At 49.6% G+C, this 15,328-nt stretch overlaps 2 protein-coding genes across 3 annotated transcripts; one reads left to right on the forward strand and one right to left on the reverse strand.

Annotated features, from left to right (window-relative positions):
• The first annotated feature begins 264 nt into the window (after positions 1–264).
• LOC128272765 (COP9 signalosome complex subunit 4) lies at positions 265–1,936 on the forward strand. The gene is made up of 4 exons (XM_053010636.1): positions 265–474; positions 554–809; positions 901–1,577; positions 1,641–1,936. Exons 1-4 carry the CDS (start codon positions 312–314, stop codon positions 1,772–1,774), a joined length of 1,230 nt encoding a protein of 409 aa, XP_052866596.1. The 5' UTR covers positions 265–311; the 3' UTR covers positions 1,775–1,936.
• A 10-nt stretch (positions 1,937–1,946) lies between these two features.
• LOC128272764 (multidrug resistance-associated protein 1) lies at positions 1,947–15,263 on the reverse strand. Of its 2 annotated transcripts, XM_053010634.1 has the most exons (15): positions 15,219–15,248; positions 14,576–14,869; positions 13,347–14,504; positions 13,135–13,272; positions 12,175–12,321; positions 11,728–11,812; positions 10,836–11,661; positions 10,627–10,759; positions 10,353–10,560; positions 9,586–9,806; positions 5,203–5,420; positions 4,414–5,135; positions 4,183–4,349; positions 3,928–4,115; positions 1,947–2,095 (listed from the first exon to the last, which is right to left on the reverse strand). In XM_053010634.1, the coding sequence occupies exons 1-15, from the start codon at positions 15,246–15,248 to the stop codon at positions 2,083–2,085; spliced, it is 4,548 nt and encodes a 1,515-aa protein (XP_052866594.1). In that variant the 3' UTR covers positions 1,947–2,082. The 2 variants fall into 2 exon arrangements, with proteins under 2 accessions (XP_052866594.1, XP_052866595.1); XM_053010635.1 differs by lacking the exons at positions 1,947–2,095; positions 9,586–9,806 and adding an exon at positions 8,135–8,358 and having other exon boundaries at positions 2,290–4,115; positions 10,627–10,750; positions 15,219–15,263.
• Positions 15,264–15,328: the final 65 nt, after the last annotated feature.

The raw sequence follows: 15,328 nt of genomic DNA on the forward strand, positions 1-15,328 counted from the left end.
GACTTAATCCACTTTCGCAAGACTCTTTCACGATTAACTACCGTTTCAAATGTTAATGCAATCAAAATTGAAAGGATGATGGGTTCACGAATTTGACAAAATGAACGGTGACGGGCCAGAAACTCACCACGGTCACTCATCGCACCCGGAAGGCACTCACCGAAAGGCAATTGCCGGCTAAATTATTTCATCATTCCCAAAGGGGTTCGCAGATTGACAGCTTTGACATGTTTCAAACAAAGAGTGTTTTGATCGCAGAATTTCGCGAACGCATCTCCAAGACACCGCACGGCAAAAACGGAGCGTAAACCATGGCCGTATCGCTTAGCGCCCTTCGCAATCGATTGGTGGTGCTGGCCACCTCGTCCGGTATTCACAAAGAGCAAGCCGATAAGTATCGTCAGTTGCTCGACCAGATACTGCTGAACACCGGCGAGGAACTAGTGGACACACTGAAGCTGTTCATCGAAGCCAGTAAGTGGAACACTTCCGACCATCGGTGGACGGTAAAATCGAAGCATTCTACTAATCTTTTCTCTTACCCTCGCCCCAGTCCTGAATGAGCACGTAAGTCTGGTCATCTCGCGCCAGATACTGTCGGACGTAAGCGTCCAGCTGACGAAGCTACCGGACGAGATCTCCAAGTCGGTGTCGCACTTTACGCTGGACAAGGTACAACCGCGGGTCATTTCGTTCGAGGAGCAGGTTGCCAGTATCCGGCAACACTTGGCACAGATCTACGAGCGCAATCAAAACTGGAAGGAAGCTGCCAACGTACTCGGTGGAATCCCCCTGGAGACGGGACAAAAGTGAGTGACCAAACCTTCCGGGACACCAATATTTCGACAGGTTCTTTTATTTGACTAATAATTCGATGGCTCTTCCACGGTTTCGCGAAAGACCGTACTCGTTGGACTACAAGCTTGAAACGTACTTGAAGATCGCCCGGCTGTTCCTGGAGGACGAAGATCCGGTTCAGGCGGAATCGTTTATCAACCGGGCGTCGATCCTGCAGGCCGACACCAAAGACGAGAAGCTGCAGATCCTCTACAAGGTGTGCTACGCCCGCGTCCTGGACTATCGGCGCAAGTTTATCGAGGCCGCCCAGCGCTATAACGAGCTCTCGTACCGGACGATCGTCGACGAGAGCGAACGTATGACGGCACTGAAGAAGGCCCTTATCTGTACCGTGTTGGCATCGGCAGGCCAGCAGCGATCGCGCATGTTGGCCACACTGTTCAAAGACGAACGCTGCCAGCATCTACCGGCGTACGCGATCCTCGAGAAGATGTACCTTGATCGGATCATCCGACGGTCGGAGTTGCAAGAGTTCGAAGCGCTGTTGCAACTGCACCAGAAAGCGAGCACACTCGACGGTTCGTCCATCCTTGACCGGGCGGTGTTCGAGCACAACCTACTGTCGGCCAGCAAGCTGTACAACAACATCACGTTCGAGGAGCTCGGTGCACTGCTGGAGATTCCTCCGCCCAAGGCGGAACGCATCGCTAGCCAGATGATTACCGAGGGCCGCATGAATGGATACATCGATCAGATCGACGGCGTGGTACACTTTGAGAGTAAGTCATTCCAAGTCGCATTGAAGACGATAGCTTTATTATATTCTTTCGATTTCTTCGCAGCCCGCGAAGTGTTGCCACAGTGGGACAGACAAATTCAAAGCATCTGCTACCAGGTGAATGGACTGATTGAAAAGATTGGCGCAGCCGAAGCGGAATGGCTGAGCAAAACGATGGAGGAAGACATGTGCCCTTGAGAGCCGTCGCCCGAGCTACACCCGAATACGAATTGGCCCCAGAAGCGTTATTGCCCACGAGTTGAACTGAATCGCGCGAAGTTTGACCTCTGCGCCGAAATTTAATGTTGATATGAGCATGTGAAGTAACGAGTTTTCCTTTTTATTCAATAAAGTACTACTTACGGTAAAAATTGCGAAAGACAGAGTTTCGTTACGTATAGTAATCTCCAACAGATAAACCTTATAAAACCTACGACATATTCAAGCAAAAATAGGGAGTTTCGGAGCAGTCTTGCAGTACCCAGATAGGAGAGTTTTGATAGCGTTTAATGCCATCTCCTGAAAGAATAAAAAAAGGGTAGATCCCATTAAAATGTGAAAACAATAATGATCAGTTCCAACTGCAAACCTCACTCTGCTCTGTTCATCAAGCCGTGAGAAAATTAAAACACAGAAAACCAAACGCTTACCCTTGCGTTGCGAACGCAAACTCCTTTCCTGTCGTTTCATGCGGATCGAGGAAAACAAACGGATGGGTCACACACAGATGGAGGCGAACGGATTACCCCAAATTTGGTTCACAATATGTTAACAATGCAAGATTCTTTATTCACCTCCGTTTCTCACAAGTATCGCAACACTTGCCCGCGCGGGCCTTAGCCATTTCCGGCAACGATCGGAGGAGTTAAGTGGAGATTTTGTTATCCATCAAGTACGATCGGGGCCAGAGAAACGGAAATGGTTTCGTATCATATACGGTTACATCTGCATCGGTGCAGGGAGTTTTGTAGCCTTTTCACAGCAGCGAACAACAAAGCCCTAGGTATGACCGCACTCAGAAGGCACTTTTGAATGAGCTTTTGTCCGTTTTCTGACCATGAGGGTTAGTGGGCAATGAGTTGCGATCGCAAGAAAGGTAAAGAATACTGCTCTGAAGGGTTGGTTAATGAAGGACAACACAAGCGGACAAAATCATGCCCCATGTTCCGGTAAGGATTATTTGTAACACATACACTCAAATGCACGATGGAAACCAATGTTGCCAACTATTAAGTGATATCTTATAAGTCCTAAACGGTTCGGTTGTGTTTGTAATAAAATCTCCTTTTCTGGCGGTGATTGGCGACTGTTTGTACTGTTTTTGCTTGTTTGTCTGTTAGTTTGCTGCTTCATTCACGTAAACGGGGTCTTACTTGTGTACATGAACACCATCGATTGAACAATGTTAAGTGATCGCTGTGTCCAGTCCATCGTATTTCGTGTGTTAATATTATCCTTCTAAACTTAAGAAACGTAAGTATCGAACTTTTGAATATATTGTTCATCTTTCACAGTTTTACGCAATGCTTCCTTAAGCACGTTTCAATTAAACGAAGAGTTCGCTGTTCGATCGTCATGCAACATGGCCATTCTTATCCAATCTGCCGGCCCTTACTGGCTACAAATGTGAGTGTGATGTGTTTGCCAAGTTAGTAAAGTAAATTTGCAAATACTGCGTAAGTAACCCGTGGTGCTGGTAGTAGTAAGTACTCGTAAATGATCCTGCCCTTCCTTTGCTTACAGTAACTTTTGTTGACCAGAAACAAGGTGATTTTTAGAGGTTTGGATTACTTTTTGAACGGAACTAAATGTAACACAAATACGTAACGTACGTAACGCCCTGAATTTAATCGAATCTTACGGCTAAGGGTTGTGTTAAGTAAACGTGTTGATCAATAGTACTTCTAAGTAAATGCCGTTCGCACCATTGGCGAGTGGTAGACACAACTAATAGAATCTAATCGAATAAACAAAACAACAAATACGAAAATGCTGCTTTCTGGTCGTTTCCTCGCGGAAACCCTATAATATCGAATGTGTGGTGATTTGCAAATCGGGAAAGATAAACCAAATGCGGCCACAAAGCAGGAATGTTAAACAAAAACAATCGGCCGTTCGGCACAAAACCAACAAAGAAAAACGGGCAAATTCCGGCTAACACTATAAAGAATGCGAAAAACAAACCAAAGAACAGGGAAAGGAAATAAAACAAACTAAAACTCTACCCCCAAGCTAAGAGGTAGTAGATGGCAGAATGTGAAATCGATAACGTCGTGTCGTTTCGAACGGAACAAAGGCAATCAAGAAAAACGCATTTGCACTAACAGAAAGGGACAAATAGCAATAATTACACCAATCCAGCGTCCTTGGCCATGCTGTAGAAGGCCGATGTTTTCGATTGCAGCAGCTCGCTGGGTGCAGCAAACTCCGTGATCTGGCCCTTGTCGAGCACGATCACCTTATCCGAGTCCATGATGGTGTTAAGCCGATGGGCAATGGTCAGCACCGTGCAATCGCTGAATTCCGTACGAATCGTACGCTGTAAAACCGATCGATGGTGGTGGGTTATTTGATTTCGCTTCCCTTTCACCACAGAGTAAAATTACCTGAATAAGGTCGTCCGTCTCGAGGTCAACAGCGGCCGTAGCTTCGTCAAGGATCAGCACCTTCGTTTTGCGAAGCAAGGCACGGGCGAGACAGATGAGCTGCCGCTGACCAACGGAAAGGTTCTCACCACCTTCGGTCACCTCGTGGCTGATACCGGCGGTCAGTCCTGCGGACGGCAAAGTGAAGCGTGTAACACAAAAATGCGACCGTTGTGACCGATCTTGATCTACCTTTCACGAACGCCTTCAGATGGGCGTGTTCGAGGGCCTTCCAAATGTCTTCATCCGAGTGCACACCGAACGGATCCAGGTTGATGCGCAACGTGCCCGAGAACAGGACCGGATCCTGTGGGATGATCGTGAGGCGCGAACGGAGCGCGTGCAGTCCGAGCTTGGCAATGTCCTGCCCATCGATCACGATCGAACCGCCGGCCGACTCGATGATGCGGAACAAGGCCAGCGTGAGACTCGATTTGCCCGCTCCGGTGCGTCCCACGATGCCAACCTTCTCGCCACCCTGGACGGTGAACGAAATGCCACGCAACACCAGATCGAGACCTTCGCGGTAGCGCACCTGAAAGTCGCGGAACTCCACCTGTCCCTGTTCGGGCCACTCGCGAGGCAACGTGCTGTTTGGTAGCTCCCAGGGTGCCTCCTGCTTCGTTTCACCGTACTCCTTGATGCGCTCTACGGCCACAATGTTCGTCTCCACGTCGGACGTCATCCGCACCAGCCAGTTGAGGGTTTGCGTGATTTGCAGCGCGTACGAAACGGACAGACCGACCAAGCCGGCGTTCATCGACTCACGACCGAGCACCGCGAACAGGGCCGCAAACAGAATGATCAAATTGCCAACCATCTCGAGCCGTACCGCCAGCCAGCGGTTAGCGATGATACCGGGAACGTAGCACAGTTGGTTCGCGTCCACCCGGTCGTCGGATTCGCCGATAAATCTGATCACGATACAGCATCAAGATTAATTATTTTGAGTGCTTTACGTACAAGGGTTTGACCACTTACCGCTCCTGCAGGTTGTAGGCACGAATCGTCTGCACTCCCTGAATGGTTTCACCAAAGTGCGAGTAGATGGGCGATCGGGAAACGGACTCGAGGCGCTTCAGCTGCCGGGATGTGGCCACGTAGAAGCGCTGGACGGCGTAGTACAGAACACCGATCGGCAATATGACCGCGGCAAAGATTGGCGTCGAAATGCAGATCACTACCAGCGTGGCGACCACCTTTTTGTGCGTTGATTTGATAATGATCAGAAAGCCAGATATTAGTAGTGGCTCGCCCGGGCTGGCGTTGAAATTGTTAACTACTTCTACCGAGGCAGGAATTAACTACTGCCGACGCCTTAGGCAAGCACTCTACACAAGACAGAGGAAACTTAACATCTACTAGCCGCGGGTTTTAATAAGCAACGAAAACGAATGGCAGATACCCCGTCGGGTGGCGCGGCAGGCAAAAATATTCTTTACCATACTAACGTTCTGGGCGTTCGGAGTTAAACACTCAGCCTTACGGACATGCAGTCTACGTACATTCATGCGCAATCTTATGGCTAACAAAATACAAAAAGCCTGGTCAACCGGTCGTTTAACGGCGTTTAACAACGAACACGGAGGTGCGAAAGACAAGCCCGAAAATCACTCCTTTGCAGAGCACATTGACATTCGCGACTGACTTAACAACGATCTGCTGATCGAGCCAACCTAAGCGGAACCTCTACCACCTGTAGTGTCGATAAAAAAAAAACATGAACACGAATAGGCTAAACGTAGAAAACTAACGAAAGAAACCAGGAAGCGGCATGTACAACAGGGCGCCGGAAGAGAGGATTAGTGCGAGGACGAGCGAAAACAGGAGCAATTTGAGTGACGTTACCTCGAAGAAGCAATAGTTTAGCTCACTGACAGTGACCGGGAGCGTGTTATCCAAAATGTCGACATCCTTGGAGAAGCGCCCTAGCACGCGCCCGGTCGGGGTGATGTCGAAAAAGGCCAGAGGCAGCCGCAGTACGGCCTGCAACAGGTCCGCATGCAGCTGCTTGGCAGCCTTCCAAGTGCCGAGCTGAGGCCACAAGTCGCAAAAGAAAGACAAGATGGCTAGAAGGGACCGGAGGAAGAAACACACGTGTAAGCCACCGGTGGAAATGGGGACAGGAACATCGTCAAGCATATCGTCGTCGTGTAGTGGGGGTCGTGTAGAATTTCTAGTTACATACGCTAACATGTAGTGAAAGTGTCTGTCCCGTGACTCGCTTGTGCCGCAACCGATCGATAACGTAAGACAAAGTAATTTTTAAACGAAAACGAGGATGCCGGTGAATCGTTTACCTTCCCAAAGAAATTGCCCTATAATTGCGCCTTCGATCATATCGATCGCGGAATGGATGGCGATCGTCGTGCAATTGATGTGACATGCACCGATCAAACTCTACAGATGATACGCATGCTCTGCAGCCGTGCCCCGGCTAAACATGAGTTCCAAGCGCGGCGAGGACAATGTACAAAAAGCGTGTTCTCTCTCGTTCGCATTGCGCTTCGCATTGCTCCGCACGATCGTTTACCTCGATGCCACAAATGATCCAATCTAACAGCAGTTCCGGAAGGGTCGTGTCCAGCACGTCAACGTCTTTGGAAAAACGTTGCAGTATGCGCCCGGTCGGAGTCGTATCGAAAAACTCCATCGGTAGGCGCAGCGCGTTCGTTAGCAGCAGCTTGTGGACACGCACGGCGGCCGACCAGCAGCCGAGAAAAAGCATTAGCTGGAAACCGAACCCGGCCAATCCTGGAATATGGTGGTACGAAAGGTGTGGAGCAATGGACACGCAATAGTTTGATGCTAGGGTGACATAGTGTAGTGTATTGTTCGTGTGCCTATTTTCTCAGTCCCTTGCCCGCAAATTGACGACACGATACATTGCCAAGGATTAGAGAACCTTCTCGCGACAGAAACTGAATGGCTGATACTCCTTGATCAATTTAGAGAAACAGAAGGATTCTAAAGCTAACTTAAACACATTAATATAACAACTGCGTCTAGTAAAAGAGTAATGTTAAATAATCAAATTATTTACATGACACAAGTTGCTCTCAGCACCCAATTAGTTTGAATCTTTCCACAAACACTACAAACAAACGCGTTTTAGTAAACCACACACTCGAGTTTTAAATATTGACGCTATCGGACCTAACTATAAGTAAGCAAACAGGACTACCAGGAGAATCGGGTAAAGCTGTACGCAAACTAAGCCGAGCACACGTACCCTGAGCACCGTTGGGATGAAGTTTTTTATGTTCATCGGCAGACTGTAGTCGAGGGTATTGATATCGTTGGAGAAGCGCGCGATGATGCGACCCCTTGGGGTGGTATCGAAAAACGAAATACCACTATGCAGGATGCCATCGAGCAGGCTCCGGTGAAGGATGCGTGCGGCCTCTACCGAGCCCATTACTAGGGTTAGCACACTAAGGTACAAGCTGAGTACTGATAGTGAGAAAGAAAGGAACAAACAAACGAAGAGCTATGAACGTGCGCGCGCGGTTGAAGATGTTGTGGCTGGCGGCCAAGCTATTTAATCGTAAACCGCACACCACTAATCGTTACTACTCGCCCGATACGCGGTCGAGCGGCCGAGTTTAGTGCTACACAGGCAGTGGCCACATGAACCATGGCAGATGTATCCGATCGACATTGTACCCAGGAAGGAAGGTGATGATGTGTGTAAGTTTATGAGCCGTGTTAATGATTGCAAGCCTTAGCAGCACCCCTCGCTCTTAAACGCCCCACGCGGTCTTGTTAGGATCTCTTCTCTTACGATTAACTTGCGTTAGTGTGCTCTAGCAAAGAACAACAATCCAAACCATTACGGAATAGAGATAGCAAAACGGAAGGAGTAACGGGTGCGGGGCCCAGCAGCCACCGAGCACCGAGAACGGAACAGTACCCCGAAAAAGCAGGCACTCCAGGCACGCAGGGTCGCCGGCAGATCGGAATCGGTGGTGTCGATGTCCTTGCTGAACCGGTTCAGAATGCGCCCGATCGGGGTGATGTCAAAGAAGGATGTCAACGGAGCCCGGACCACCCGGCGCAGAAGCGTCTTGTGCAGCGTTTTGGACGCTTCCAGTGCACCAACGTACAGGAAGAGTGTCGACAGGAAAGTGGTCAGTACTGGACACCGACACAACATCACAGCGGCGGAACAAGAGCAGAAACGATCATTAATGTCCGGTTGATACCGAAAGTGCGTGGCATAAAATGACAAACAATAGCTTGCGGGAAGAAGCACACTGGTGAGATGATGGTGAGGAAATGATCGCGGCACAATATCTGCACATTGTTGCGTTCCTTCCCACACACACACACACAGGCACACAAATGATACACAATTAGACAACTACGGCACATAAAGAGAAGCAAAAAAAACTACGGAGAGAAGTAGGATGAAACAAGTAACTACGGTGAACAGGTTTTGGGCATGCAAAGAAGCGAGACGGTGCGAGACACATACGAGAAACACAGGCTGCAACAAACGACACAATGAACGACAACACTCCAACAACTCCAACTGGCCGCCGTCGAACGTTACTGGTTTGTAAAGAATATTGTTTGCGCAAGCAGACAAGCCTACGGTACGAACTCACAGCCTGGCGCAGGTAAATCCCGCTTAATCGAATCGAATAGAGGAGCTCAACGAAACTACATGCACTAGTTGCTCAACAAGGGCCATAGGGCCTCGAAAAGGGAGATCAGGATGACAGAACAAAAAAAGGTAGGAATTTACCACAAACAACATCATCAGACAGGAGCGCAGAACCTGCGGCAGCGTGTTGTCGAGCACGTCGACGTCCTTGGAAAAGCGGTTCAACACTCGCCCGAGCGGGGTCGTGTCGAACAGCTCCATCGGCCAGCGCAGAACGTACTGTAGCAGCAGCACGTGCATCTCCCGGGCGGCGGCCAGCGCACCGAGCGCAAACGATAGCGACGTGGCAAAACTGGCCAACACTGCCCGCCCGGCCGCCGATTTGTGTTTTGAAAGATACGTAAGAAGAGTGGCATTCGAATAAAATAGAATCTCCACAACCGATCGCAGAAGAAATAGGCAGTGCAAAAAGTCAAGAAGCATGCCAACTATCGAAAAGCCATTTCGGGGTTGTTAGCAGGAAGTGTGTCAAGTATCGAAAAGGGTCGAAAAGAAAAAAGGGGAAACCAAGGACAGTGGCATTCCGAGCGAGAAGCTATGTGCATTTTGCATTTGGGAAGGGAAAGGATTCGCGCAGGCTTCAGAGATTTCGCGGCAGACGTTCTGTACTTTCTGAGGCTCTCCGGATGTGTTTTGCCCTCAAGCTTAGCCCCTTTACCAGATCCGCGCACCGGTTTCTTAAGGTTATCATTTACCGCCATGAACTGGGTAAGAAAGGAGCGCATCAGCTGCGGCAACGTGTTGTCCACGGTGTCGACGTCCTTCGAAAAGCGGTTCAGCATGCGTCCGAGTGGGGTGACGTCAAACACGTGCATCGGCCACCGGAGCACATACTGCAGCAACATTTCGTGCATCGCTTTGGCCGCGTACAGTGCCCCCAGTGCGAACGTTAGGGAAGCGATAAAGTTTGCCAGCACTAAGGGAATGGTAAGGTTCGGGATCAGGTGCACGATCATTAGTAAGATTAGTTGCAGGAAGTGTGTCGAAAGGTTGTGTGTAAGTAATGTAAGTAATGTAAGCGGTGCATTAAAAATAAATCAAAGTATTTGCAGTTTAGAGTAAGAGTTTGAGGGTTTTTAGTAGAAAAGAAAGATAAGTTTAAAAAGTTAGGTTAGTTCAGCTGAGAAACAGAATTGAAGCCACTAAAGTCAAATAGTACAGGCACAGCCTACTAGGATAGAAGTCATGCCTAATGTGTATCATCAATATTCGGTGTTTCTTGAAGAACTACTAAAGCCATCACATTTCACGGAACGTAGCATTTCGGGTAGACCAAAGGGAAGTGTCCAAAGTTCGTGTGCGTGTTTGTGTGTTTGAAAGAGCTTTTTTTTGTGAGCGAAAGTGTGATTTCATACGAGATCCTTTCTTCACGTCACACACGCACGCAACACAGCTCCGGGAAGGCGGCGATCGCATCGATCGATGTGGTGTGCATGAGGGTGTGAGTGTTGAGCGTTCATACCTTGACCGGCTCCGAATGCACCGTACACGCCGAGATACATATCCCGCACGCTCGTGTTGTTTTCCGCTTCCTCGTCCGTTGACCAGCGTGACAGCCAGAGGTTCGAACCGATGGAGAATCCTTGGAACACCATGTTCAGCAGCACCGTGGCAATAGACAGTGTCCAACCGATGCTTTTGAGGTAATGTTTGTATACCTCCCATTTGACCTAAAACAGCAGGACGACGTGAAATGAATACAGGATTTCGTGATTCCGGAACAGCAAGATATTTACGCTGCCAGTTTCCGATTTCTCCTGTTCAATCAGTTTCGTTTTCGGGGCCTCGGTTCCCTTTTCGGAAATACGACGACGCAAACTCGAGTTACTGTCGGTGGTGGAATTTTGACGCGACATATCCCTCGTCGAACTACCGAAAAAAAACACAAAAAAAATGCGTGATTTAAGACAAATGGCTCGCCGTGTACGGCGCTAAAGTTTGTTACCCCGTGTCGGAGGTACTTTCGCTGCGCGATCGTTTGCTGTTGGTACGCTTCAGCTGGTTCAGTATCTCCTCGGCGCCGGCAGTGCTCTCGAGCTGCTGCTTGATCTCTTCCAGATCTTCGTCCTCCTCGTTCACCTCCTGAAGGTGCTGTATGAGAAACTCCGCAAACGAACCCTTCTTGTCCATCAACTCTTGGTAGGTGCCGCTCTCCGAAATCTCACCCTGGCGCAGCACATATATTCGATCCGTCTGCGGCAGGTAGGTGATACCGTGCGTTACGAGAACGCGCGTCTTGCTGGCCAGCAACCCGCCCGATCCGATCACCTGCTCGAAGATGTGCTTTCCGACGTGCGAATCGACCGCACTGAGCGGATCATCCAGGAAGTACACATCCGCATCATTGTAGACGGCTCGGGCCAACGATACGCGCTGCTTTTGTCCACCCGACAGATTGATGCCCTTCTCACCGATCTCCGTCATGTCGCCACCCGGCAGCATCTCAATGTCCGGCTTCAGGGCGCACGCTTCGATGACGCGCGCGTAGCGCCGCTGGTCCATCGGTTTACCGAACAGAATGTTGTCCTTCAGGGTCGCGTTCTGAATCCACGCCTGCTGGCTAACGTAGGCGATCCGTCCGAGGGTGTTCACACGGCCCGATATTTTGTCCATCTCGCCCAAGAACGCCGACAGCAGCGAGCTCTTGCCGGAACCTACCGTACCGACGACGGCCACAATTTGGTTCCGTTCGACACGTACGTTAATGTTCTTCAGTGTGGTCTCCTCGCCGCCCCACGAGAACACACCGTTCTCGATCAGCAGAGGAGAAGCTACAAACGATCGGGGGGAACGATCACACTAACGATCTACAGCGAAGGCCTGCGCGCGTTACTTACATTCCTTTTCGTCATGCTGCACATTGTCCGGATCGAGTTCTTCCTGATTCAGGAAAGTGTTGATACGTTTCACAGAAACACTGGTCTAAAGGGGAGCGTGGAGCCCAAGGATAAGGTAAGGATGGACGTCGGATGAAGAAAGTAAACATGGTTGAATCTTGGTTGTCCGGGGTAAGACACTGACAAGCGTTTCCAATACTGTTGCCGAATTAAATCTTATTTTAGCGTGCATGCATTTTACAACAATCGAACTACAAAAGTGTTTTCATTTGTTTTCTTTTCAGTATGGCCAATGTTTGTGGCTTGTTCAAAAGTCGGCAGAGTTTGAACGAACAGATACCAAGGTGCCAACCACAGAGCCGGTGCTTGAGATGACTTTTGAACAAGCCGTTGAATTGAAAATGCATTGATGCGTGTTATCACAACTACGTGGTATCGGTCACTTACTTGCACCATATTAGAGATGAGCATGGGCAACATTGACAGAGGAAACCGAAGAATGTTGAAAAGCGACAGTGAAACGAAAGCGGTGCTTGCATTCAGTACGTTATTCTCGTCCACCAGCACGTAGGTGGCAAAGGTGACCAACGACACCTGTGCGTGGAAGATGGACCGTGGATGTTCCGGGGGTTTTGTGGGATCATTTGGGTGGTTCATTTTTCACACAGGTGAGGATCGCACGCGCATGTTAGGGTGTGTTAGGTGTTACATGTTGTTGAGATTATGATGCATGAAACGAAACAAAAAAGATGAAACGAAAAGAGAGAGAGAGAAAGAAAAGAGAACGAAAAAGGAATGGAAATTACGTTAATATTAAAAATGATTGCATTTTGACGCGATTTAACTACATCGATGTGCCCTTTTCGCAAAGAAAAGTTTCATTCGTGAACGAAACACGAACGACCATATTTGCATCAGTGACCGTTCAGTGAAGAACGCGGAAAAGGGAAGAAGATGGAAGGTGAAGAGTGCTGACACCATTACTGCGTACATCGGCTGGGGACACGTTTTGTTTTTGACAACAAGTTTGCTCAAAAGGATTAGCAACGTTTCTACGGAAGCGCAAACTACACCAGAGAGTTACACCGATCGTGGCCGATGGCAACGTGCGTCTGCTCCGGCGTTTACCTGAATGGCGTAAACGATCAGCACCGGAAGCATGACGAGCGGCATTCGCAGTATGTCGAAGAGCGTGAGACACACGAATGCCTTCACCGGTGTCAGCACGTGCGAATCGTCAGACAGGACGTACGTGGCAAAAGAGATGATGGAAACCTTTCGAATGTAGATTTGGTTGTTTTGATTTGTATGGGGAAAAATGGGCACTTCAATATTTGAGCGCTAAAATCGGGGCTAGAAAAGGGGTCTCCAAGGGGTTCGAAAGAGAAAAGAATTAGGATACATTACCAGAAATGGAGCGCACGACCAGATGAACGATGTTCCCGCGTTTAGGTAGGCAGCCGATTTAAGTACTTTCACTTCTTTGTCACGAATTTTAAGTATCTGCTGCTCGAAGCTTGGCTCCCAAGCGTACAGTTTAAGTACCTGCAAAGTAACGGCCAGAGAACGATTACCGTGCCGTCGATTGACGTCCCCGTCAAAGCCCGTCAAATACTTACTTTGATTCCACTGAGCACTTCGTTCATCAGCTTCACCCGTTCGTCTTTGTTCTTCATCTGTTTGATCTGCAGAGTTTTGATCATGTTGGCGATCACGCCGTTCACCGGGATGAGAATGATCATCACCGCGAGACCGGCCAGCACCGAGGGCCCAAGGATTTGCCAGAGGAAAAACAGTGCCAACGCAATCTGCAACGGTGCGCTCCAGAGCATGTTGATGTACGTGGTCAGATCCATGAAGCGTTGCGCGTCGACCGCCATCAGGTTGACGATCTCGCCGACGGTGGACGTTTTACGGGCACTGTTCGAGATGATCAGCGCCTTGCGGTAGATCGCACTGATCAGCGCGGTACGAATGCGTAGGCCCACGAAAAACATGCGATTAAAGTACTGCCCAAGCAGCAACGTTTGCGTGCCGGCCACGACGAACATTGCGATCGCGTACAGCAATCCTTTCCACATCGGGTCGTCGCTACCGACGAAATTAATCAGCAGCTTCAGTATCTGGGGCGAAGCGAACGTCAGCAGATCCTGGCCAAGCTTCAGGAACGATCCGAACGCAAACGTGCCGCCGAAAGTTTTCACCAACGCCGGAAGAATGGACGCGATGCTCTTGCTTTTCGTCGTCCGAAAATCGACCCGCGCGGAGTTGCCCATCTTCTTATACGTAGCCTCGTTGTTAGTTTCACGCGTCTGGTACGTCTTCGCCAGCGTTTTGTTCCAATGCTGCAGGAAACCCGGTACCACCTCCTTCGAGGAGTCTTCCGGCTTCATGTGCCACAGATCTTCGACCTCGAGCGGCTTCCGGAACCCGACCCAGGCAAGCCGATCGAACCAGGCGAAGAAGATACGCGAGGGAAAGCTGGCCGCCAGCTCCGGGCAGTCTTTGGCGGTGATTTCATACTTCGACTGGCGTGGCGGCTTGTCGACGAAAAAGTTCAGCACCACCAGCAGACAGGTCGCGGCGAAAAATGTCATGAAACTGATCAGCTGATACTCGGCCCACGAGTCTTCAAACATGCGGTTCTCGTTCGCCCGAATTTCGGTGCGTACCCGGGGAATACTGAAAATGGCCAGTAGGAACCAGAACATAAACAGCAGCCCGGAGGTGCGCATTCCGTAGCGCTTGTTGAGTAGCACGAGTATCGCTGCAAAAACCTGCCGGAATGGGATGAGCATGTTATTTGGCATCGATCAACACCGGCGATCGGCCGCCGCCGAGAACTTACGAATGTGGCTATTTTTATCGCGGGCGTGTAGTAGTAAACTGGAGCCGACACTCCGTCGGTTGAGATTGCGTTTGCGAGATCGATGATCGAGAGCACGATCAGCAGACCGGTCACGGCCAGCTTGGAGAGGTTCACGAAGCTCCAGGGGATGTCTTTGTTGGGGCTCCGGCGCAGATAGTATAGTTCGAGGGCCGAAAAAACCCACAGAAATGCACACGGGGCCCACACGAGCGCCGTTTGTTCGAAGCATGGCGTCAGATCCGGATCGTTCGTGTACCAGGTAAGGTTTAAGTCCTGCAAAGCCGGCAAAAAAAACCATTACGAACCATTGCCACAAAAACACAGTTACACTTTTAGGGAGGGGGATGGCTTCCATGATGTAAACAAACCGGTTTCGGAGCTCTCGTCGCCGGTCGCGCGTTTCTTCTACGGATGCGAGTTTTATTGTTCTTCTCGCATCCGCCGATGAACCGTAATTTCTTTGCACCGAGAGCTCGCGATCAAGGCACAATTTTACGTGGGCTATTGCGAACAATAGCGGACGTTTTGACCCGACACTTTGATTTCATGGTAAATCCCAAACGTTTAGCAACCGAAAGAGACATTTTTCGAAGCACAAAGTCTGCGTTAACCGTTTACTTACCCAAAATTTCGAGCCGCAAAAATCATCCATTGGATGAGTCTCCATTTTTACAACGAAACGAGCGTGCTCAGCAGGCCACGGAGAGAATCGCACGGCGATTTGACAGCTCG

This window comes from Anopheles cruzii, chromosome 3 (genome assembly GCF_943734635.1).
Source record: "Anopheles cruzii chromosome 3, idAnoCruzAS_RS32_06, whole genome shotgun sequence".
NCBI lineage: Eukaryota > Metazoa > Arthropoda > Insecta > Diptera > Culicidae > Anopheles > Anopheles cruzii.

Excerpts from the sequence above, each read along its gene's own strand:
- LOC128272765 (XM_053010636.1), top strand. The coding sequence starts at position 312 with ATGGCCGTATCGCTTAGCGCCCTTCGCAATCGATTGGTGGTGCTGGCC. Across the intron at positions 475-553 it reads GAAGCTGTTCATCGAAGCCA|TCCTGAATGAGCACGTAAGT; the intron begins GTAAGTGGAACA and ends CCCTCGCCCCAG. Across the intron at positions 810-900 it reads CCCCTGGAGACGGGACAAAA|ACCGTACTCGTTGGACTACA; the intron begins GTGAGTGACCAA and ends GTTTCGCGAAAG.
- LOC128272764 (XM_053010634.1), bottom strand. The coding sequence starts at position 15,248 with ATGGATGATTTTTGCGGCTCGAAATTTTGG. Across the intron at positions 14,505-14,575 it reads CGATAAAAATAGCCACATTC|GTTTTTGCAGCGATACTCGT; the intron begins GTAAGTTCTCGG and ends CCATTCCGGCAG. Across the intron at positions 5,136-5,202 it reads GCCTACAACCTGCAGGAGCG|ATTTATCGGCGAATCCGACG; the intron begins GTAAGTGGTCAA and ends TATCGTGATCAG.